The sequence below is a fragment of the Hyla sarda genome, chromosome 7 (genome assembly GCF_029499605.1).
Source record: "Hyla sarda isolate aHylSar1 chromosome 7, aHylSar1.hap1, whole genome shotgun sequence".
Taxonomy (NCBI): Eukaryota; Metazoa; Chordata; class Amphibia; order Anura; family Hylidae; genus Hyla; species Hyla sarda.
In genome coordinates this window covers 119,703,169-119,722,528 of record NC_079195.1, presented here as the reverse complement: position 1 = coordinate 119,722,528, position 19,360 = coordinate 119,703,169, and the positions used below count along the sequence as shown (strand labels likewise).

Genomic DNA, 19,360 nt, shown 5'->3' with positions numbered 1-19,360 from the left:
GTCACACTGAGCACTGGGGAGAGAGGAGTGCAGGGCAGAGGAGGGGGGAGGTGATTGTGCCACTGTAAAGCTGTTTCATTGAGAGGAGGAGGGGGAGGGAGTGATTTTACTGTGTAAAACTGCAGCTTCAACTCCAGGGTCCCTCTCTCTGAGCACTGAGATTACATTTTGTTTCCTCGTGGCCACCCTGCTGTATAGGGCTAGGGCTATGATTGGAGCTCAGTGTTATGTGGGAGTGACTAACATAAGTTAGGGGAGGTAACAAGTTCTCTGCTCAGGCAGCTGAGAGCAGGAAATGTGAGCAGTGCATGCAGGGAAATGTAGTCTTTGAGATCACAGGCATAGCCACCATAACCAGGAAGTAACTGGAATTTATGAGCTGAATAGCCAGTGAATGGGGTCCGGAAAAAAAATCACAAACATGTCAGAGAGGTGGTAGGTGAATATACTATGGAATGGCTAGGTATTTTTTTTTTCTTTGCTGCATGGGATATCTTCTTTAAGGACTGAGCCCTTTTTTGCAATTCTGACCACTGTCACTTTATGCATTATTAACTCTGGAATGCTTTTACCAATTATTCTGATTCCGAGAGAGTTTTTTCGTGACATATTCTACACAGTGGTAAATTTTCGTCGTTACTTGCATCCTTTCTTGGTGAAAAATCCAAAAATTTTATGAAAATTTAGCATTTTTCTAACTTTGAAACTCTCTGCTTGTAAGGAAAATGGATATTCCAAATACATTATATATTGATTCACATATACAATATGTCTACTTTATATTTGCATCATAAAGTTGACATGTTTTTATTTTTGGAAGACATCACAGGGCTTCAAAGTTCAGCAGCAATTTTCCAATTTTTCACAACATTTTCAAAATCGGAATTTTTCATGGACCAGTTCAGTTTTGAAGTGGATTTGAGGGGTCTTCATATTAGAAATACCCCATAAATGGCCCCACAGTTGGATGTGTAAATTAATTAATTTTTTCACTAAAATGCTGGTTTTCCCCCAAATTTTAAATTTTTACAAGGGGTTATAGGAGAAAATGCCCCCCAAAATTTGTAACCCCATCTTTTCTGAGTATGGAAATACCCCATGTGTGGATGTCAAGTGCACTGCGGGCTCACTACAATGCTCAGTAGAGAAGAAGTCACATTTGGCTTTTGGAAAGCAAATTTTGCTGAAATGGTTTTTGGGGGGCATGTCGCATTTAGGAAACCCCTATGGTACTAGAACAGCAAAAAAAAAAAAAAAACACATGGCATACTATTTTAACACTGTGTACAAGAAGTTTTTTTTTATTTGGGGGTGGTGGACTGTGTAGGGGTATGTGTATATGTAGTGTTTTACCCTTTATTATGTGTTAGTGTAGTGTAGTGTTTTTAGGGTACATTCACATGGGCAGAGGTTTACAAGGAGTTTCTTGCTGGGAGTTTGAGCTGCGGCAGAAAATTTGCCACATCTTAAACTTGCAGCAGAACTCGCTGTAAACCCGCCCGTGTGAATGTACCCTGTACATTCACATGGGGGGGGGCAAACCTCCAGCTGTTGCAAAACTACAACTCCCAGCATGCACTGTCAGACCATACTTGCTGGGAGTTGTAGTCATGCAACAGCTGAAGGCACATTGGTTGCAAAACACAGAGTTTGTTACTTAACTCAGTGTTTCGTAACTAGTGTGCCTCCAGTTGTTGCAAAACTAGAACTAGTGCAGTCTCTCAGTGCATGCTGGGAGTTGTACTTTTGCAACAGCTGGAGGCACACTGGTTGCAAAATACCGAGTAAGGTAACAAACTCTGTTTCACAACCAATGTGTCTCCAGCTGTTGCAAAACTGCAACAATCAGCATGCATTGATAGTCGAAGGGCATGCTGGGAGTTGTAGTTTTGCAACAGCTGGAGGCACACTGCTACAACTCCCAGCATGCCCTTTGGTAGTCTGTGCATGCTGGGAGTTGTAGTTATGCAACAGCTGGATGCACAATTTTTCATAGAAAAAATGTGCCTCCAGCTGTTGCATAACTACAACCCCCAGCATGCACAGACTACCAAAGGGCATGCAGGGAGTTGTAGTTGTAGCTGTTGCAAAACTACAGCTCCCAGCATTCCCTTTGGCTGAGCATGCTGTGAGTTGTTATTAAGCAACAGCAGGAGGTGAACAGGCCTCACCGCCTGCTGTATCCTGCCACCGGAACCGCCCCCGCTGCTGCCGCCGATCCTGCTGCTCCTGCCGCCACCACCACCGATCCCGAGGGGACCCCCGCCGGACCAGGCAAGGTAGGAGCCCGGCACTGATCGCCGCCATCTTCGCTGTCCCGATCGCCGCCCAGCAGGGTCGTGATTGGTCGGTCGTTCCGACCGACCAGTCATGTGATCGTGAGGCGGCACCCATGCCACCTCACTCCTGCTGGGTAAGGGTGAATGGGGCTGTCTCGGACAGCCCCATTCACCCTTTTTTTTCAGGTCACCGGGTCACCAGAGACCCGATTGACCTGGAAAAGCCGCAAATCGTTGGTCTGAAATGCCCTCAGTCCTTAAGGGGTAAAATGTATATATGGATATGCCCGGCATCCTTAAGGGGTAAAAGACACAATAGAGAGAACTAAACGTTCAGGCAACATTATATTAATACATAAATTAGTGACATTACCCAACATCACAAATAGGATTGCGAACAAATAGGCATAGGGTTAAAAAAATATATATATATTTTAACCCCTTAAGGACTGAGCCCTTTTTTGTAATTCTAACCACTGTCACTTTATGCATTAATAATTCTGGGATGCTTTTACCGTTTATTCTGATTCCGAGATTTTTTCGTGACATTTTCTACTTTTACATAGTGGTGAATTTTCGTCATTACGTGCATCTTTTCTTGGTGAAAAATCCCAAAATTTAATGACATTTTTTTTAAATGCTGCATTTTTCTAACTTTGAACTGCTTGTAAGGAAAAAGGAAATTCCAAATAAATTTTATATTGATTCACATATACAATATGTCTACTTTATGTTGGCATCATAAAGTTGACATGCTTTTACTTTTGGAAGACATCAGAGGGCTTCAAAGTTCAGCAGCAATTTACCAATTTTTGACAACATTTCAAAATATGAATTTTTCAGAGACCAGTTCAGTTTTGAAGTGGATTTCAGTGGCTTTCATGTTAGAAATAGCCCCTAAATTAACCCATTATAAAAACTGCAACCCACAAAATATTCAAAATGACATTCAGAAAGTTGAACCCTTTAGGTGTTTCACAGGAATAGCAGCAAAGTGAAGGAGAAAATTCAAAATCTTCATTTTTTACACGTGCATGTTCTTGCAGAGCCATTTTTATAATTTTTACAAGGGCTTAAAGGAGAGAACCCCCCCCCCCCCACACACACACACACAAAAATTAGTAATACCATTTCTCTCGAGTAAGGAAATAACTCATGTGTGGATGTAAAGTGCTCCGTGGGTTCACTAGAGGGCTCAGAAGGGAAGGAGCGACAATGGGATTTTGGGAGTAAATTTAGCTGAAATGGTTTTTGGGGGGCATGTCGGATTTAGGAAGCCCCTATGGTGCTAGAACAGCAAAAAAAAACTACACCCCTCGAGGAACGTAACAAGGGGTAAGCCTTAACATCCCCAAGTGTCGGGATGTAGTGCAATTGCTCCCGAGTACGGAAATACCCCATATGTGGCCCTAAACTGTTAACTTGAAATACGTCAGGGCTCGGAAGTGAGAGAGCACCATGCGCAATTGAGGACTAAATTAGGGATTGCATAGGGGTGGACATAGGGGTATTCTATGCCAGTGATTCCCAAACAGGGGGCCCCCAGCTGTTGCGAAACTCCCAGCATGCCTGGACAGTCAGTGGCTGTCCGGAAATGCTGGGAGTTGTTGTTTTGAAACAGCTGGAGGCTCCGTTTTGGAAACACTGCTGTACGATACGTTTTTAATTTTTATTGGGGGGAACAGTGTAAGGGGGTGTATATGTAGTGTTTTACCCTTTATTATGTGTTAATGTAGTGTTTTTAGGGTACATTCACACAGGCGGGGGTTTACGATGAGTTTCGGGCTAGGAGTTTGAGCTGCGGCGAAAAATTTGCCGCAGCTCAACCTTGAAGCAGGAAACTCGGAAACTCTCTGTAAACCTGCCTACAGTCACATGGGGGGGGGGGGGGGGGTGGAGGGGGGTGCGGCAAACCTCCAGCTGTTGCAAAACTACAACTCCCAGCATGTACTGAACGCCAAAGGGCATGCTGCGAGATGTAGTTATACAACAACTGGAGGTACGCAACTACAACAACTCCAAGCATGGTGAGACAGTCGTTTGCTGTTCGTGCATGCTGGGAGTTGTAGTTTTGCAAGATTTAGATTGCCACGGTTTAGAAACCACCGCACAGTGATCTCCAAACTGTGGCTCTCCCAGATGTTGCAAAACTACAAATCCTAGCATGCCCAGACAGTAAACTGCTGTGTGGGCATGCTGGAAGTTGTTTTGCAAGATCTAGAGGGCCACAGTTTAGAGATCACTGCACAGTGCTTGGACGACCGGGCCCGCCATTCTGCTCCGGCATCTCCCTGCAACCCGCGTGATATCCGCTGCTGACTGGGCACCCTGGAGTGGTCGGAGGCGCTATGTCGGCAGTTCTTGGCCTTTCTCCCCCGGGGATCCAGCGGGTTCTGGCCTCAGGGTTCCTGTGCAGTGCACTACTTCCTGCGCTCTTTTTATTTACAAAAAAAAATAAAAATCTCTTTTGTTTCTCAGTCCATGTTCTTACCCCCATCTTGTGGCCATTCAGTAGATTGCAGCCCCTACTTACTGGTCCCTTGTTTGGCTTCCCCTTGTGGCTGCAGACAGCTATTGCAGTCTTTTGATGTCTGCTTTTTACCGATTTAATGTTGCTGGGCTTCCGGTCTGGGGACCATATATTACATTTTATTTTTGGGGGCCGCTTTAATATTTGCTTTCCCCACCCTGTTTTATCACCTGAAGAGGCAGAGAGGTCACTTTGCCAGCTCAGGGATATTGTGCGTGGCATTTCTGCCATGACATGCCTTCTGTTCCCCTTAGCTGCAATCCAGCCCCTCCCCAGGGCGAGACACCAGTGGGATGCTTCTGCAGATGAATCCGCTGAGGGCCTTTACCAGGTGTTTCCTTCTCTTGTGTCTTTAGACATCAAGTGTCCACTTTGTGGTCTTTATTCCCGGGAGGGTGCTGGGAAACCGCAGTGGTATCAAGTTTCTCCCATAGGTCCTTTATAGGTCTTCGGAATATGTGGCTAGTATGCTGGACCCCCACTTCTAGTGCAATGTTGTCAAGCACGTGTTCCTACATGGACTGGACCCAATACCACAGACAGTGGTCTGCGTGGTTTCCTCTGCCGCGAGTCACTCATCACATGGCTGCCGCATCCACGGCTGGAATTACCGCTCCCCACTGCTAACAAGTGGTGTGTCCGAAGGAGTGACGCGGCGTGTACAATGAATTTTGTGCAGGGCGACAGAGATACAATTTACGGCTCCTTAGCCTCCCCTGATCTCCCAGGATACTATCCATGGCCCCAGGCCTCTCCGCCCCTCTGTTTCTGCCGCTACCAGTCTCCCAACATGGGGCTGTCGCATGCTTGGCTGGAGTTCCTGTACCCCTCTTCTAATGTGAGGAGTCCAGAAGGGTGTCATTATAGGTACAAGGGGACCGTGTGCCAGTAAGCTGGACAGTGGTATTCATGGTCTCCTACACTTCTAGGTCGCCCTTCAGGAGTTACGGTCCCACTGCTATGGCGCAGTGTCCGAAGAAGTGACCCTACATGTCCTAGCGACCCTTTTCAGGGCAACAGGGATGCAATCAAGGGCTCCTCAACCTCCCCTGATCTTCCAGGGTGACGGGGATTCTATCCACTGGGCCGTCACATGCTTGGCGTTGTTTTCCCGTACCTTTCTGCGTGGGAGGACTCTGAACGAGGTTTCCTGCAAGTGCACAGGGATGATACCAGTCAGCCAGACTTCGTCTGCATGGTCTCCGGCACCACCAGGTCGCCCATCGGATCATCTGCACTCCGGTACCCCACTTTCTGTGGGAGGGTTCGAAGGAGTGATCCTGTATGTTCAGGACTCAGGTCAGCCATGATTTTCTGCTATGTCGGGTCAACTACCATATACTTCCCACTCCATGGACGGAAGTTCAGGTATCCCACTGCTGAGGTGTGGTTCTGAGTGAGTCAACCCATGTTGTTCCATGTGCCCTATGCAATACACCACATACTGGTTTGCAGGGTTCCCTGCTTTACCAGGTTCCTCTCTGCATGTATGCCGTTTTCTTGGCTGAAGGCTGGTAACCAACTTTCAATGTGTGGTTCTGACTGCGGGACCAGGTGTGGCCATGGTCCCTATGCCATATAGGCAGACTGTATCTGCAGGGTTTCTAATCCACCAGGTCACCTCCCCTTTTCCTGCTGCTCCCTTCTTCATCCCGGTGACTCACTTTCCATGTGAAGTTCCACGAAGTGTGTCTCTGTCGGTTCATTGAACCTGTTATACCATTCAGACTGTTTCTGGATGTTTCCTGCCTTACATATCTCCTTAATCTCTTGCATCTGCGACAGCAGTCCTGGTGTGGGGCACCATTAGGAAATGGGGTGTGGACGTTTCCTACAGGTTCCATGGCTTTTCACAGCAACTGCAGCACTCTTTTCCCCTTTCTTAGAGTGCCATGTTGGTCTGCTAGGGGCATGGTTGTGACACACCATTGGGTGCATAGCCTGTCTTTCATACTGTGGACTTGGATGTCTGTGATTCCTTTCGTGTCTGCAATCTTGGTTTCTCATTACTATTGAGAGGTATCCATGTTTGTGTCCCTTCGTATGTTAGTTCCCTCGGCATGTGTAGAGCCCACCTTCCCTTCTGTCTGTGGGGTGTGCTTTGGACCTTCCTGTAATCTTGTTTCCACAGGTCTGCGGCGGAGTACCTCTGTTCTGGCATGGGGCCTGGTGGGGCATCACAGACAGTTCTGCACTGCCATACAGTCATGGCTGTAACTGTTGGCACCCCTGAAATGTTTCTAGAAAATGAAGTATTTCTCACAGAAAAGGATTGCAGTAACACATGTTTTGCTATACACATGTTTATTCCCTTTGTGTGTATTGGAACTAAACCAAAAAAGGGAAGAAAAAAAGCAAATGGGACGTAATGTCACGCCAACTCCCAAAATGGGCTGGACAAAATTATTGGCACCCTTAACTTAACCCCTTAAGGACGCAGGGCGTATGCATATGCCCCCGTTTCCGATTCCTTAAGGACTCAGGGCGTATGGATACGCCCTGCGTTCTTCCGGCCCCTGCTGCACACCTGGCAGGGACTTGGATGCCTGCTGATATCGTTCAGCAGGCATCCCTGCATATTGCCCAGGGAGGTCCTGAGGTCCCCCATATCGGCGATCGACGCAAAACGCGCGTCAATTCAGACGTGTGATTTGCGGTTATTCCGGGTCAATCGGGTCTCTGGTGACCCAGAAAAAAAGGGTGAATGGGGCTGTCCGAGACAGCCCCATTCACACTTACTCAGCAGGAGTGAGGTGGCACGGGTGCCACCTTGCGATCACGTGATTGATCGGTCGGAACGACCGATCAGTCACGGACCTGCTGGGGACGGCGATCGGAGCGGAGATCGGCGCCGGAGGGGGTCTCCTCAAAAACAATGTCAGCAAAATTTGCTTTCCAAAAGCCAAATGTGACTTCTTCTCTTCTAAGCATTGTAATGCGCCAGCAGAGCACTTGACGTCCACATGTGGGATATTTCCATACTCAGAAGAGATGGGGTTACAAATTTTGAGGGGCATTTTCTCCTATAACCCCTTGTAAAAATGTAAAATTTGGGGGAAAACCAACATTTTAGTGAAAAAAAAATTTATTTACACATCCTACTTTAACGAAAAGTTGTCAAACACCTCTGGGGTTTTAAGGCTCAGCGGACCCCTTGTTAAGTTCCTTGAGGGATGTGGTTTCCAAAATAGCATGCCATGTGGGGGGGTTTCTGCTGTTCTGGCACCATGGGGGCTTCCTAAATGTGACATGCCCCCCAAAAACCATTTCAGAAAAACTCACTCTCCAAAATCCCATTGTCGCTCCTTCCCTTCTGAGCCTTGTAGTGCACCCACAGAGCACTTGACATCCACATATGAGGTATTTCCTTACTCAAGAGAAATTGGGTTACAAATTTTGGGGGGCTTTTCCTCCTTTTACCCCTTGTAAAATTTCAAAAACTGGGTCTACAAGAACATTGTAAAAAACTTAGATTTAGAATTTTCTCCTTTACCTTGCTGCTATTTCTGTGAAACGCCTAAAGGGTTAACACGCTTTCTGAATGTCATTTTGAATGCTTTGGGGGTGCAGTTTTTATACTGGGGTCATTTATGGGGTATATCTAATAAGAAGACCCCTCAAATCCAAACATTTTGTGAAATTTTGTGGAAAATTGGAATATTGCTGCTGAACTTTGAAGCCCTCTGATGTCTTCCAAAAGTAAAAACATGTCAACTTCATGATGCAAATATAAAGTAGACGTATATGTGAGTCAATATATAATTTATTTGCAATATCCATTTTCCTTACAAGCAGAGAGTTTCAAAGTTAGAAAAATGCTAAATTTTCTAAATTTTCATGAAATTTTGGGATTTTTCACCAAGAAAGGATGCAAGTAATGATGAAAATTTACCACTATCATAAAGTAGAATATGTCACGAAAAAACTATCTCGGAATCAGAATAATCGGTAAAAGCATCCTAGAGTTATTAATGCATAAAGTGACAGTGGTCAGAATTGCAAAAAAGGGCTGAGTCCTTAAGGTGAAAAAGGGCTCAGTCCTTAAGGGGTTAATATTTGGTTGCACACCCTTTGGGAAAAAAATTAAATCAGTCGCTTCCTTTATCCATCATTAAGCTTCTTACACCTCTCAGCTGGAATGTTGGACCACTCTTCCTTTTCAAACTGCTCCAAGTCTCTCTTATTGGAAGCAACAGCAATTTTAAGATCTCTCCACAGGTGTTCAATGGGATTTAGATCTGGACTCATTGCTGGCCACTTCAGAACTCTCCAGCGCTTTGTTGCCATCCATTTCTTGGTGCTTTTTGACGTATGTTTGGGGTCATTGTGCTGCTGGAAGACCCAAGATCTCGGACGCAAGCCCAGCTTTCTGACACTGGGCTGTACAGTGCAACCCAAAATCGGTTTGTAATCCCGAGATTTCATGATGCCTTGCACACATTCAAGGCACCCAGTGCCAGAGGCAGCAGAACAACCCCAAAACCTAATTGAACCTCCACCATATTTCACTGTAGGTACTGTGTTCTTTTCGTAGTAGGCCTCATTCCATTTTCGGTAAACAGTAGAATAATGCGCTTTACCAAAAAGCTCCATCTTGGTCTTATCTGTCCACAAGACATTTTCCCAGAAGGATTTTGGCTTACTCAAGTTCATTTTGGCAAAATGTAGTCTTGCTTTTTTAGGTCTCTGTGTCAGCAATGGGGTCCTCCTGAGTCTCTTGCCATAGCATTTCATTTCATATAAATAGTTCATGCTGACACTGATTCTCCCTGAGCCTGCAGGATGGCTTGAATATCTTTGCAACTTGTTTGGGGCTGCTTATCCACCATCCGGACTATCCTGCGTTGACACCTTTTATAAATTTTTCTCTTCCTTCCATGCCCAGGGAGATTAGCTGCAGTGCCACGAGTTGCAAACTTCTTGATAATGCTTTCAGGTGTGATTTTTTTTATATTGCCTACACCTGTTACTTGCCCCAGGTGAATTTAAAGGAGCATCACATGCTTATTTTCCCACAACTTTGAAAGGGTACCAATAATTTTGCCCAGCCCATTTTTCGAGTCCAATTCTATGTCCAATTTTCCTCCCTTTTTTGGTTTAGTTCCAATACATACAAAGGGAATAAACATGTATAGCAAAACATGTGTTACTGTAATCCTTTTCTGTGAGAGATACTTCATTTTCAGGAGTGCCAACTAGAGATGAGCGAACTTTCAGTAAATTCGATTCGTCACAAACTTCTCGGCTCGGCAGTTGATTACTTTTCCTGCATAAATTAGTTCAGCTTTCAGGTGCTCCGATGGGCTGGAAAAGGTGGATACAGTCCTAGGAGACTCTTTCCTAGGACTGTATCCACCTTTTCCAGCCCACCAGAGCACCTGAAGGCTGAACTAATTTACGCAGGATAAGTCGTCAACTGCCGAGCATAGAAGTTCGTGACGAATCGAATTTACTGTAAGTTCGCTCATCTCTAGTGCCAACATTTACGGCCATGACTGTATCTTCCTGGATTCTTGTGCAGGGTGGCTCAGGCGCCTGCTCGGTTGCCTTACACACGACTAGATTGGCTCTGTTGTTGCCCATCTGGCCCGGAGTTTCACCCCGATGGTGTGTTCCTCTCAACACTGTTGATTGCTGTGTGTGTGTGTGTGTGTGTGTGTGTGTGCGTGCGCGCGTGCGCGCGCTTCTTCCTTGCATTTGTAGTCACATCTTTGCATCTTTGCCCAGCTCTGGTGTCCAGGATTCTGATCCCTCTGGGGACACAAATTGGCTCCTAGATATGTTCTCGCGGAGTTCCTGGGGGCTTTTTCCACCCAGTACCTTGTCCGTTGCCGCAGGGCGGCTTGTCCCGGCTCTTACAGTTCCTGGTGCACTTTGACAATCCTCCTTCCACGGGGGGTACGAGGATCAGGGGGCTTTGTATGGTCAGTGCCCGAGTTTCATCTCCAACACCCCTTGTTTTCCCCTCCACTAGGGGGACTATTTCATTGGTCGCTTTATACTACCGAGATAGAGTCCTCTCTCTCTTCCCACTTTATAGGTGGGATATCTGGCTGGGCCCTTGGTTTCCCTGAGAACATTCGGTAGAGCTTTTTGCTGTCTCTGCCTGTGTGCTTACTGCCCTCTATTGCAGCCTGGCTCTCTTCCTGTTTCTTGGTTATCTACATCTCCTCAGGCAGCCTTGGCACTCCCCTCTGTCGGAGGGGTTTCTGCTATCATGTGTGGCTCGGCGACAGCTGGTCTAGCCTCTGCCGTTTGGGCCCTGCCATTGCTCTCCTCCCCCCTCGGCACAATCTCCCTGGTAGGGTGTGTTCCTCCTTCCCTTGACTGTGTCAGTAGCGGTACACTAACTCCACAGTTTTCTAGAGTTACCTTTCTGTGCCCAGAGCCTGTTAGTCCCAGCCGGGTTCCCTTTTGTTCACGTCTTGACGGGTTGTTGCTCGGAGTGCGTGCTCTGAACCGCTCAGATTACTGGTGCCCAGGACTGGTTGGGCTCCTTGTCTTTGCCACTATCCTGGGATGCTGTGGCGTGCCTTCTTCTCTGGGTCGGCCCTTCTGGTTCTTTGGGCCTTAGTGATGGTTGAGGTCTCGTGCATGTGTAGTGGTCTTTCCCAGATTTCTGTGTGATCTCATTTATGGGGCGGTCTTTCTGTACCGCACTTCTTCTGTCTCGGCACGGATCTTTGTCACCTGGAGCATTTCGTGGACGTTGGGTTTTCTTACCCTTCGGGTTTAAGTCTTCTGGGAGACTCTGGAACCTCCAGTTCCCATGTCGGCCGCTCCAGTGTTCCAGATACTCATTTTCAGGGTCTTCTGCTCCTTTCTTGGCCGTTTATTATTTTGTGTGTATCTTCCAGGTGACTCAGGATCCTCTATTTCCCATGACTGTCGCTCTAGTGTTCCTGGATGCCCCTTTTCTGGACATTCCGCTTCTTCTTGGCAATTATTCCCTTCCATCTTCTCCTCCAGGGTCCATGTTCTCTCGAAATGGAGTGCGTGCTGGTCATCTGGATTACAACAGTTGAGCTATGTCACCTCCCAGGTGCTCACGGCGGGCTCCTGGATAAGGGTTTTGGGTCTGCAGATGTTCAGATCTTCGATCTTCCGCTCCAGGCCCCTTTAGAGCCAGTTTCCATCTCTTTTTTTTCTTTTGGTGTGCCATTTTTGTTTCCCAGCCGGGCTAGCCCTCTGTCTGGTTCTGAATTCCTTAAAGTGGATTTCTTACCTCCTTCCGGGATGGTTCCGGCCCTCTGGCTTCCTAGTCAACTTTTTCTGGTCTCTCTATGAGGACCATAGTTTTAGAGTCCTTGCAAAGGACGGTCCCTTCCTTTGGCGGCCCAGTCCATCTCTATGGTGGGGGGATCTTCCGGTAGTTCTTTTTCTAGTCCTCGGTTTTCTCTGGCCTGGGGTCTCGTCCGCAGGCCTTACGGACAAGTGGTTTCGGTCTCGGGACTGATTCCCTTTTGCTAGTGGTGGTTATTCCCACCCTATAGGTGTCCCCCAATGAAGAGCGACCGAGAAAAGGAGATTTTTTTTTTTTTGTGCTCACCGTAAAATCTTTCTCGTAGCCTTCATCTGGGTACACCGCACACATCCATTTCTTCATTTTTTGTCCGGATGATCTTTTCTGGTTCTTTATCCGTGATTCTTTTCCAGGGTCCTGAAGTGGGCGGTTATATCCTGCCAGGGAGGAGATTACTTTTTTCCCTAGTGTCAGCGCCTCCTAGTGGCAAGAGCATATACCCATCAGTATAGGTGTCCCACAATGAAGGCTACGAAATCTCCTTTTTTGATGAGGGGTGTCTTTTGGGCACACAGAATTTTGCAGCCAATGGACTAGGCTTTGTTCCAGAGGTACAGCCTTTTCTGTGGGCCATTTAGGTCATTAACATTCAGGCTAATTTTCTTAAGTCCCATAATAAGTAAATATATATAAACAGCAATATATAAAGACAATGTGCACCTCCCAGCCAGTATGCACGTGCTATACATATTTGGGTTATGTAATATAGACAATGCTAAATCAGGCCACGATACTGTAAAAATATAATAGAACAGAAAGACAGTAATCTTTCTGTGGTAAATGTCCATACTGAAGTCGGACAGAAGGACTCTCAGAACAGGCCCGAGATTTCCGAATCGGCATATCAGCATACTTGATCTTGAGGCCACTCTGTTTCTAATCTGTGACATACAGTAGTGGAAGAACACTTGGCAGATGGAGTCTTGATGTTCCAGTCTTGGGGCAATGGACAACATAAAGTGATGCTTTTATAGTCCCTAGGCATATGTACGTATAAAGATGCATATATGAATATATTATATACAGTGTGTAATATGTGTTTATACCTAATATTCTGTTTACTGAAACGTCTTCCTCCCCAATATAGAGACCGTGTTGGATGTGTCTGGCAAGTAGTACGAGATCACCTCTACCATCTTTGCGCTCATGCTGTGGAGTTTTGTTTTCTTGTTGAACGTGCAGTGGTGGGATTGCTGCGACTTGCTATTCGACTATTGCGTCGTGAGGATATTAGTGGACAGGTATGCTACAATGGAAAAAATGGTTATTGTGAAGCCAAGGGTGGACATTAAATTAATTGTTTAAAGTCGCGATCATCCCCAGTAGACAAAAAGTAATGACTATGATGCTAACATTGGCGCAGATTTACTAAGATTGTCAGGTTTTTAAAATCTTATTAGTGTTTTTCTTTCACGTTATGTCACATTTACTAACAGTACTTGTTGATAAATATATTTCGTTGTTTTATGATGTGTGCCTCTCTGCATTCAGATGTGCCATTATTGGGCATTTTGTGCCAATCACAGCACTAATGTGAACACAGACCGATTAATAGTTGGTCAGCTATGTTCAAAGTCGTTACAAACACACACAGTTTGCACCTGAACTGTTGTAGAAAACCTCAGTAAATAAGTCTGGACATAGGAAAAATCAAAGGACACATACCCTTTTCAGAGCTGCTTTGTCAGTCCTGCTGCATAATATGAAAAAAAAACATACAGAAATAATTGATAATTCTGTGTGGAAACAACGCAAAACAAAGCAAAAAATACAAGCAAAAAAAAAAAATACAAGCATGTTTGCTTTTAGTTTAGTAAATCTAGGCTCATAGTCTTCTATTTTAGTATTTTATTAATCACTTATCCTATTGCTAGGCATCTTTTTACGCTATGGACACCAATGCTAGATGCTGTTCAGTGCTCATTCCTGCATAACAGCTTTCCAATGTTTTAGGCTTTCAGTCCCTCTTTCTGCTCTCCTAAATGTTTACGAAGTCGACATCAATACAACCAAATAAAATAATGTTTGGTTGTAAAGATGTCACCTTTGAACAATATTCAGCAGCTTGTATTGTCTTGCAGAAGACAAGTTGTCCAAATATGTTATTAAAACAATTATAAATATAGTTAATAAAATAAGTAAATGTCTACATCTATAGTCTTCAAGACAAACTGGGCTGTTATAGAACCTATTTAATGTACATGTGACCAAAATAGGTAACACTTTCTTCTAGAGAAAGCAGCCATATTAAAAACCTGTTGTTTGTTTGTTTGCTCTTATAGGTTCTCCTCTCACTCCGTATTCTTTTAATGATGAAACCAAGCGTCCTGTCCAGGGTGAGCCGACAAATCGCTTTTGGCCTTCACGAACTGCTGAAAACCAATGCTGCCAACATCCATTCTAGCAATGACTGGTACACCCTGTTCTGCTTGTTAGAGTGCATTGGAGCAGGAGTGAAACCGCCACCTGCCCTGCAGGTGACAACCAGAAGCAATAATGATGCAGGTACGCGGAGGATGTGCTTTAATGAAATTCAATGCTTTAGAGAGATAAGCAGCTGTTTTATACCAGCTCTGAATTAAGTGAAGGCCAGATGAAGAAAATACATATGCTGTCTATGTCCATTAATAAAATTAAAAGGGTTCAGCTGCTCTTCATGTTTATAGCTTGAGATGTTCATTCTGCGGTTTTGTATCATAAGCAGTGGTGTAACTGAAAGGTAACTAGCATTTCATTAAGTAGATATTTATCACTGCTCCACAACATTCTGTTTTACTAAGTATATAATATGCAACTCTGAGTGCGTGGGTCCTAAGCTTCCCTACACTAAAGTCCTAAATAATGTTGGATTATGTATTAGGTCTGCAGCCTGTGTTCCCTGTTGATCACTATACTTTTTAGAGAATAATTATGTTTAGAATAGTCATACACAGGGAAACATTATGCACTAGTACAAACTAAAAGCCAGGAAGAGGAAATATATGGTCCTTCAACCAATGATATACATGCCCTTGGAGACAATTACTCAACTGAAATCTACCAATGAGGCCGCAAATAAACACATTAGGCTAAAATATTTATTTTTATTAAAGATAATACTAAAAGAAAAACAATGCCTCACAATACAGTGCTCAAAAAAGTATCAAATCAGATATAGCACTAAATAATGAACACAAAACCAGGGGAGGGGTTTAGGGTACAGGTGGATGACCTGACCTGACCAACCCTACCTGGTCTAACCCCTTGCCCTCACTACAATACGTGTGGACAGGGAATAGGGATACAGATGATATCCATGATAGAAGTCACACATACATTAAGAATTGACAATGAAATGACTTAATATGTATATACTCTTACTCCTAATGACCCCTCCCCTGGTTTTGTGTTGATTATTTAGTGCTATATCTGATTTGATACTTTTTTGAGCACTGTATTGTGAGGCATTGTTTTTCTTTTAGTATTATCTTTAATAAAAATAAATATTTTAGCCTAATGTGTTAATTTGCGGCCTCATTGGTAGATTTCAGTTGAGTTACTAGTACAAACTATAACATTTTATAAATTAATTCTTGAGATCTCCTGACTATTTATTTTTTTATTCTTGGCATAACACCTAATTTTTTTTATTAAGGACAACCACCATTTCTTTTGATGCTGTAAATACTGCTGATGGTATTAAGGAAATGATGGATACAACACAAGCGCATAGTCTTGTAACTGAAGGTAGATTATTTTAGGTTAGGAACACAAAGGTTTTCACATAATCAGTTACTGGGCATTCCTCTACTAAATGTAGTGATAATGCTTAGCACCTGTTTTTATTCATATATACATATAAGAATTTTGCTCTTCTGTGTTGCACTTTCAGGGAGTGACATAGGGGTGGCTCTGGTTACAGAAAAGGTATTACCTTTGCCTTTGTTTCTAAGCTGACTTAGCTGGCCTGTGTTTTAGCAACCAGCTTTTAAGAAACAAGATTAACATGATGGTTTTTTCTATCTGCAAAATCTGCTGAAGATCTGCAGCAGAAACGCGAGGCATACCCATGAATTTTTCGCCACATAGTTTCAATCTGTATGCCATGGGTTTTGCTGCATTTTCTGCTTGACTTTAGGCCTATTAACCTGGGCTAATCCACATTTTGGCTTCCCCGCAGAATCCGCACAGTAACCATATCGATAAGTGACATGTCACTTACTGTTTTATCCTAATATGGAAACACTATTTGATTGAAAGTAATAGAGTACATATTGCAGGCACAAATCATGTACATTTCAACATAGATTTACATAAAAATGCATTATATAAATATGCCTTATCAGTTCCTCTCATATATAGGGTTGGTCTAGCTAACTGCTAAACTGGCACCTCTGGAGAAGCAGCTTGCCCATTCTAAAGCCATGATCTTTTCCATCTGAGCTGGCCACACTGACTGTATTCCTTGTCTATGTAAATATGAGAGGCTTTGTAGTTCTAAACCCAAATGTCTTCTGTTTGCTAGGTGCTCAGTCTGACAGTGAAGTCTCCTCTTATCACTCCACTGATGTTAGCTTAGATCGGGGATACACCTCAGATTCAGAAGTATACACAGAGCACAGCAAGCAAGCCAAAATGCACAGATCAGTTACTGATGTGGATATGGCTAACAGTGGATGGCTTGTGGTAAGTAGATTTTTATACTATACTCTATATATCAGAGTACTTTTGAAATCAAATACTTTACAGTAGTTTCACATAGAAAAATTCCTTTTTGAATCCATTCATTCCTGCACCCAAGGACAAGGACAACTTCTCTATCCTAATTTTACCTGCACTTGTTTCCTACAGTGTGCATGCATTGATGTATAAATAAACATGTCCTTTAAAAAATGAATAGGAGATGCCATTGCCTGCAGTGTACTGATCAAAGATGGTCATCACGGCTGCAGGCAGCTTGCACAGTGAAAGGAAAAATCCTTTCTTATAACTGGTTTTGCCGCCCTGATAGACTGCCCTTTACACTATATTACAGTTTACTGAGCACGGAGTTGTATTCTAATATACTTGAAGTAGTAGAATGAAGATGTATTAAAATAGTACCCAACTCCTTATATTCTAATGTGAGAACGGTATGTGTTTTATTCCCGTGCAGGTCGCAAAGGAAGATGTAGATTCTTCTAGAATGTCAGCAGCCATAAACAAGCCAGGATCAAACACTCCAGTAAACCAATACAGTTTAATAATTGGTCTAGACTTTGGGCCACACGATACTAAATCTCTCATGAAAAGTGTGGAATCTCTGTCTTTTATTGTCCGCGACGCTGCACATGTCACACCAGAGAACTTTGAGTTGTGCGTAAAGACAATTCGGGTCTTTGTAGAGGCGAGTCTTAATGGAGGTGTGTGTAAGTGTTGCTCAGGCTTCTTCATTTTAACAGAACCTATAGCTGTGATTTGTTGGTGAGTTTAGTTTGCCCCTTCCTTGACGTAACCCCATAGACACTATCTTGACGTGACATTGTACTTATTGCCTAAAGTATTAACGTGGACCCCTGAAGCCTAAAACCTATAGAGGGGGACATTTATCATCATTGCTTTGGTAAGCGAGTTCTATAGGCATTTTTTTCTTGCTTTTGGTTTTCTTATTTGTGACATATTTATTATACTATCATGGTGGGTTGATAAATATGGCTTACATAAGCAAAAACCAATAAATCACTTTTGAATACCATTTTTTTTTTTTTGCACACATAAGCAAAAACCAATAAATGACTTCAGAACACAAATTTGGAGCTTTGAAAAAAATGTGTGATATATATATATATATATATATATATATATATATATATATATATATATATATATGTTTTTTACCACTTTTTTCCCCCAAATGTACTAACTAATTTTTTTTCTTCTCATTTTCAGATCCGTGTTTCTTGTGGATTACTTTAGATTCAGGGGAGTACAGTGATCAGCATTTTTTTGGTTTAATGTTAATAAAATGGTTAATGATGACTTTTGGGAGTGTTTTTTTGGAATAAATTTTTTTTTAAATGTTTTTTTATTTACTTGACAGGCTTAGTAGTGGAAGCTGTATTATAGACAGTCCATTACTAAGCTGAGGCTTAGCGCTAACCCCCAATTACCCCGGTACCCACCGCCACAGGGGTGCCGGGAGGAGCTGGTACCAACAGGCCTGGAACGTCAAATATGGCGCTCCTGGGCCTATGCGGTAACAGGCTGGCATTATTTAGGCTGGGGAGGGCCAGTAACAATGGTCCTCGCCCACCCTGGTAACATCAGGCTGTTGCTGCTTGGTTGGTATTTGGCTAAAAATAAAAATAGGGTTAATTTTATCTTTGTTTTGCATAAGTAATTAATTATTTAATTATTTTATATTAAAAAAACAAACGCATAGGGGTCCCTGTATTTTTATTTTCAGCCAAATACCAACCAAGCAGCAACAGCCTGACGTTACCAGGGTGGGCGAGGACCGTTGTTACTGGCTCTCCCAGGCCTAAATAATGCCAGCCTGTTACCGCCTAGGCCCAGGAGCGCCATATTCCCGGAACCCCTGTGGCGGTGGGTAACAGGGTAATAATTGGGGGTTAGCGCTAGCTGTGTTTGGGGCTAACACTAAGCCCAGGCTTAGTAATGGATTCAGTCTATTAGACAGCTTCCACTACTAAGCCTGTCAAGTAAATTAAAAAAACACAAGTTTCAAAAAAATTTATTCCAAAAAACACTCCCCCACAAGCCCTCATTAACCATTTTATTAACATTAAACAGATTTTAAAAAACGCTGGTCATCGAAGCAGTCCACCGAATCCGAAGTAGTCCACAGTATACACGGATCTGAAATGAGAAAAAAAGAAAAATAGGCTAATACATTTATTGCCACCCGTCCGTGCATGACTACAACTCCCAGCATGCCCTCACAGTAAGGATATGCTGGGAGTTGTAGGGGGGGGGGGGGGAGGGGTAACAATCTTCCGCACCACACGACTACAACTCCCAGCACATCCTTACTGTAAGGGCATGCTGGGAGTTGTAGGGGGGCGGGTGACAAGCCTGTCACCTGCCCCCTGCCGCACAACTACAACTCCCAGAATGTACTTACAGTAAGGATATGCTGGGAGTTGTAGTCATGTAGTGCTGGAGGTTGTTACCCCCCCCCTACAACTCCCAGCATATCCTTACTATAAGGGCATGCTGGGAGTTGTAGTTGTGCGGCCGGGGGCAGGTGAGCTTGTCACCTGTCTTCCC

General features: G+C 43.9%; 1 protein-coding gene across 6 annotated transcripts in view; it reads left to right on the top strand.

Moving 5' to 3' along the window:
• The window catches only part of GBF1 (golgi brefeldin A resistant guanine nucleotide exchange factor 1), a 254,726-nt gene that overhangs the window by 208,836 nt on the left and 26,530 nt on the right, over nucleotides 1-19,360 (top strand). For 3 of the 6 annotated variants that reach the window (XM_056530579.1, XM_056530578.1, XM_056530573.1), the window contains 4 exons: nucleotides 13,200-13,353; nucleotides 14,395-14,617; nucleotides 16,617-16,777; nucleotides 17,247-17,493. In XM_056530579.1, the coding sequence (XP_056386554.1) occupies nucleotides 13,200-13,353; nucleotides 14,395-14,617; nucleotides 16,617-16,777; nucleotides 17,247-17,493 (785 nt within the window). Of the gene's footprint in view, nucleotides 1-13,199; nucleotides 13,354-14,394; nucleotides 14,618-16,616; nucleotides 16,778-17,246; nucleotides 17,500-19,360 lie in introns of all 6 variants that reach the window. The other 3 variants (XM_056530577.1, XM_056530576.1, XM_056530574.1) reach the window with 1 other exon arrangement.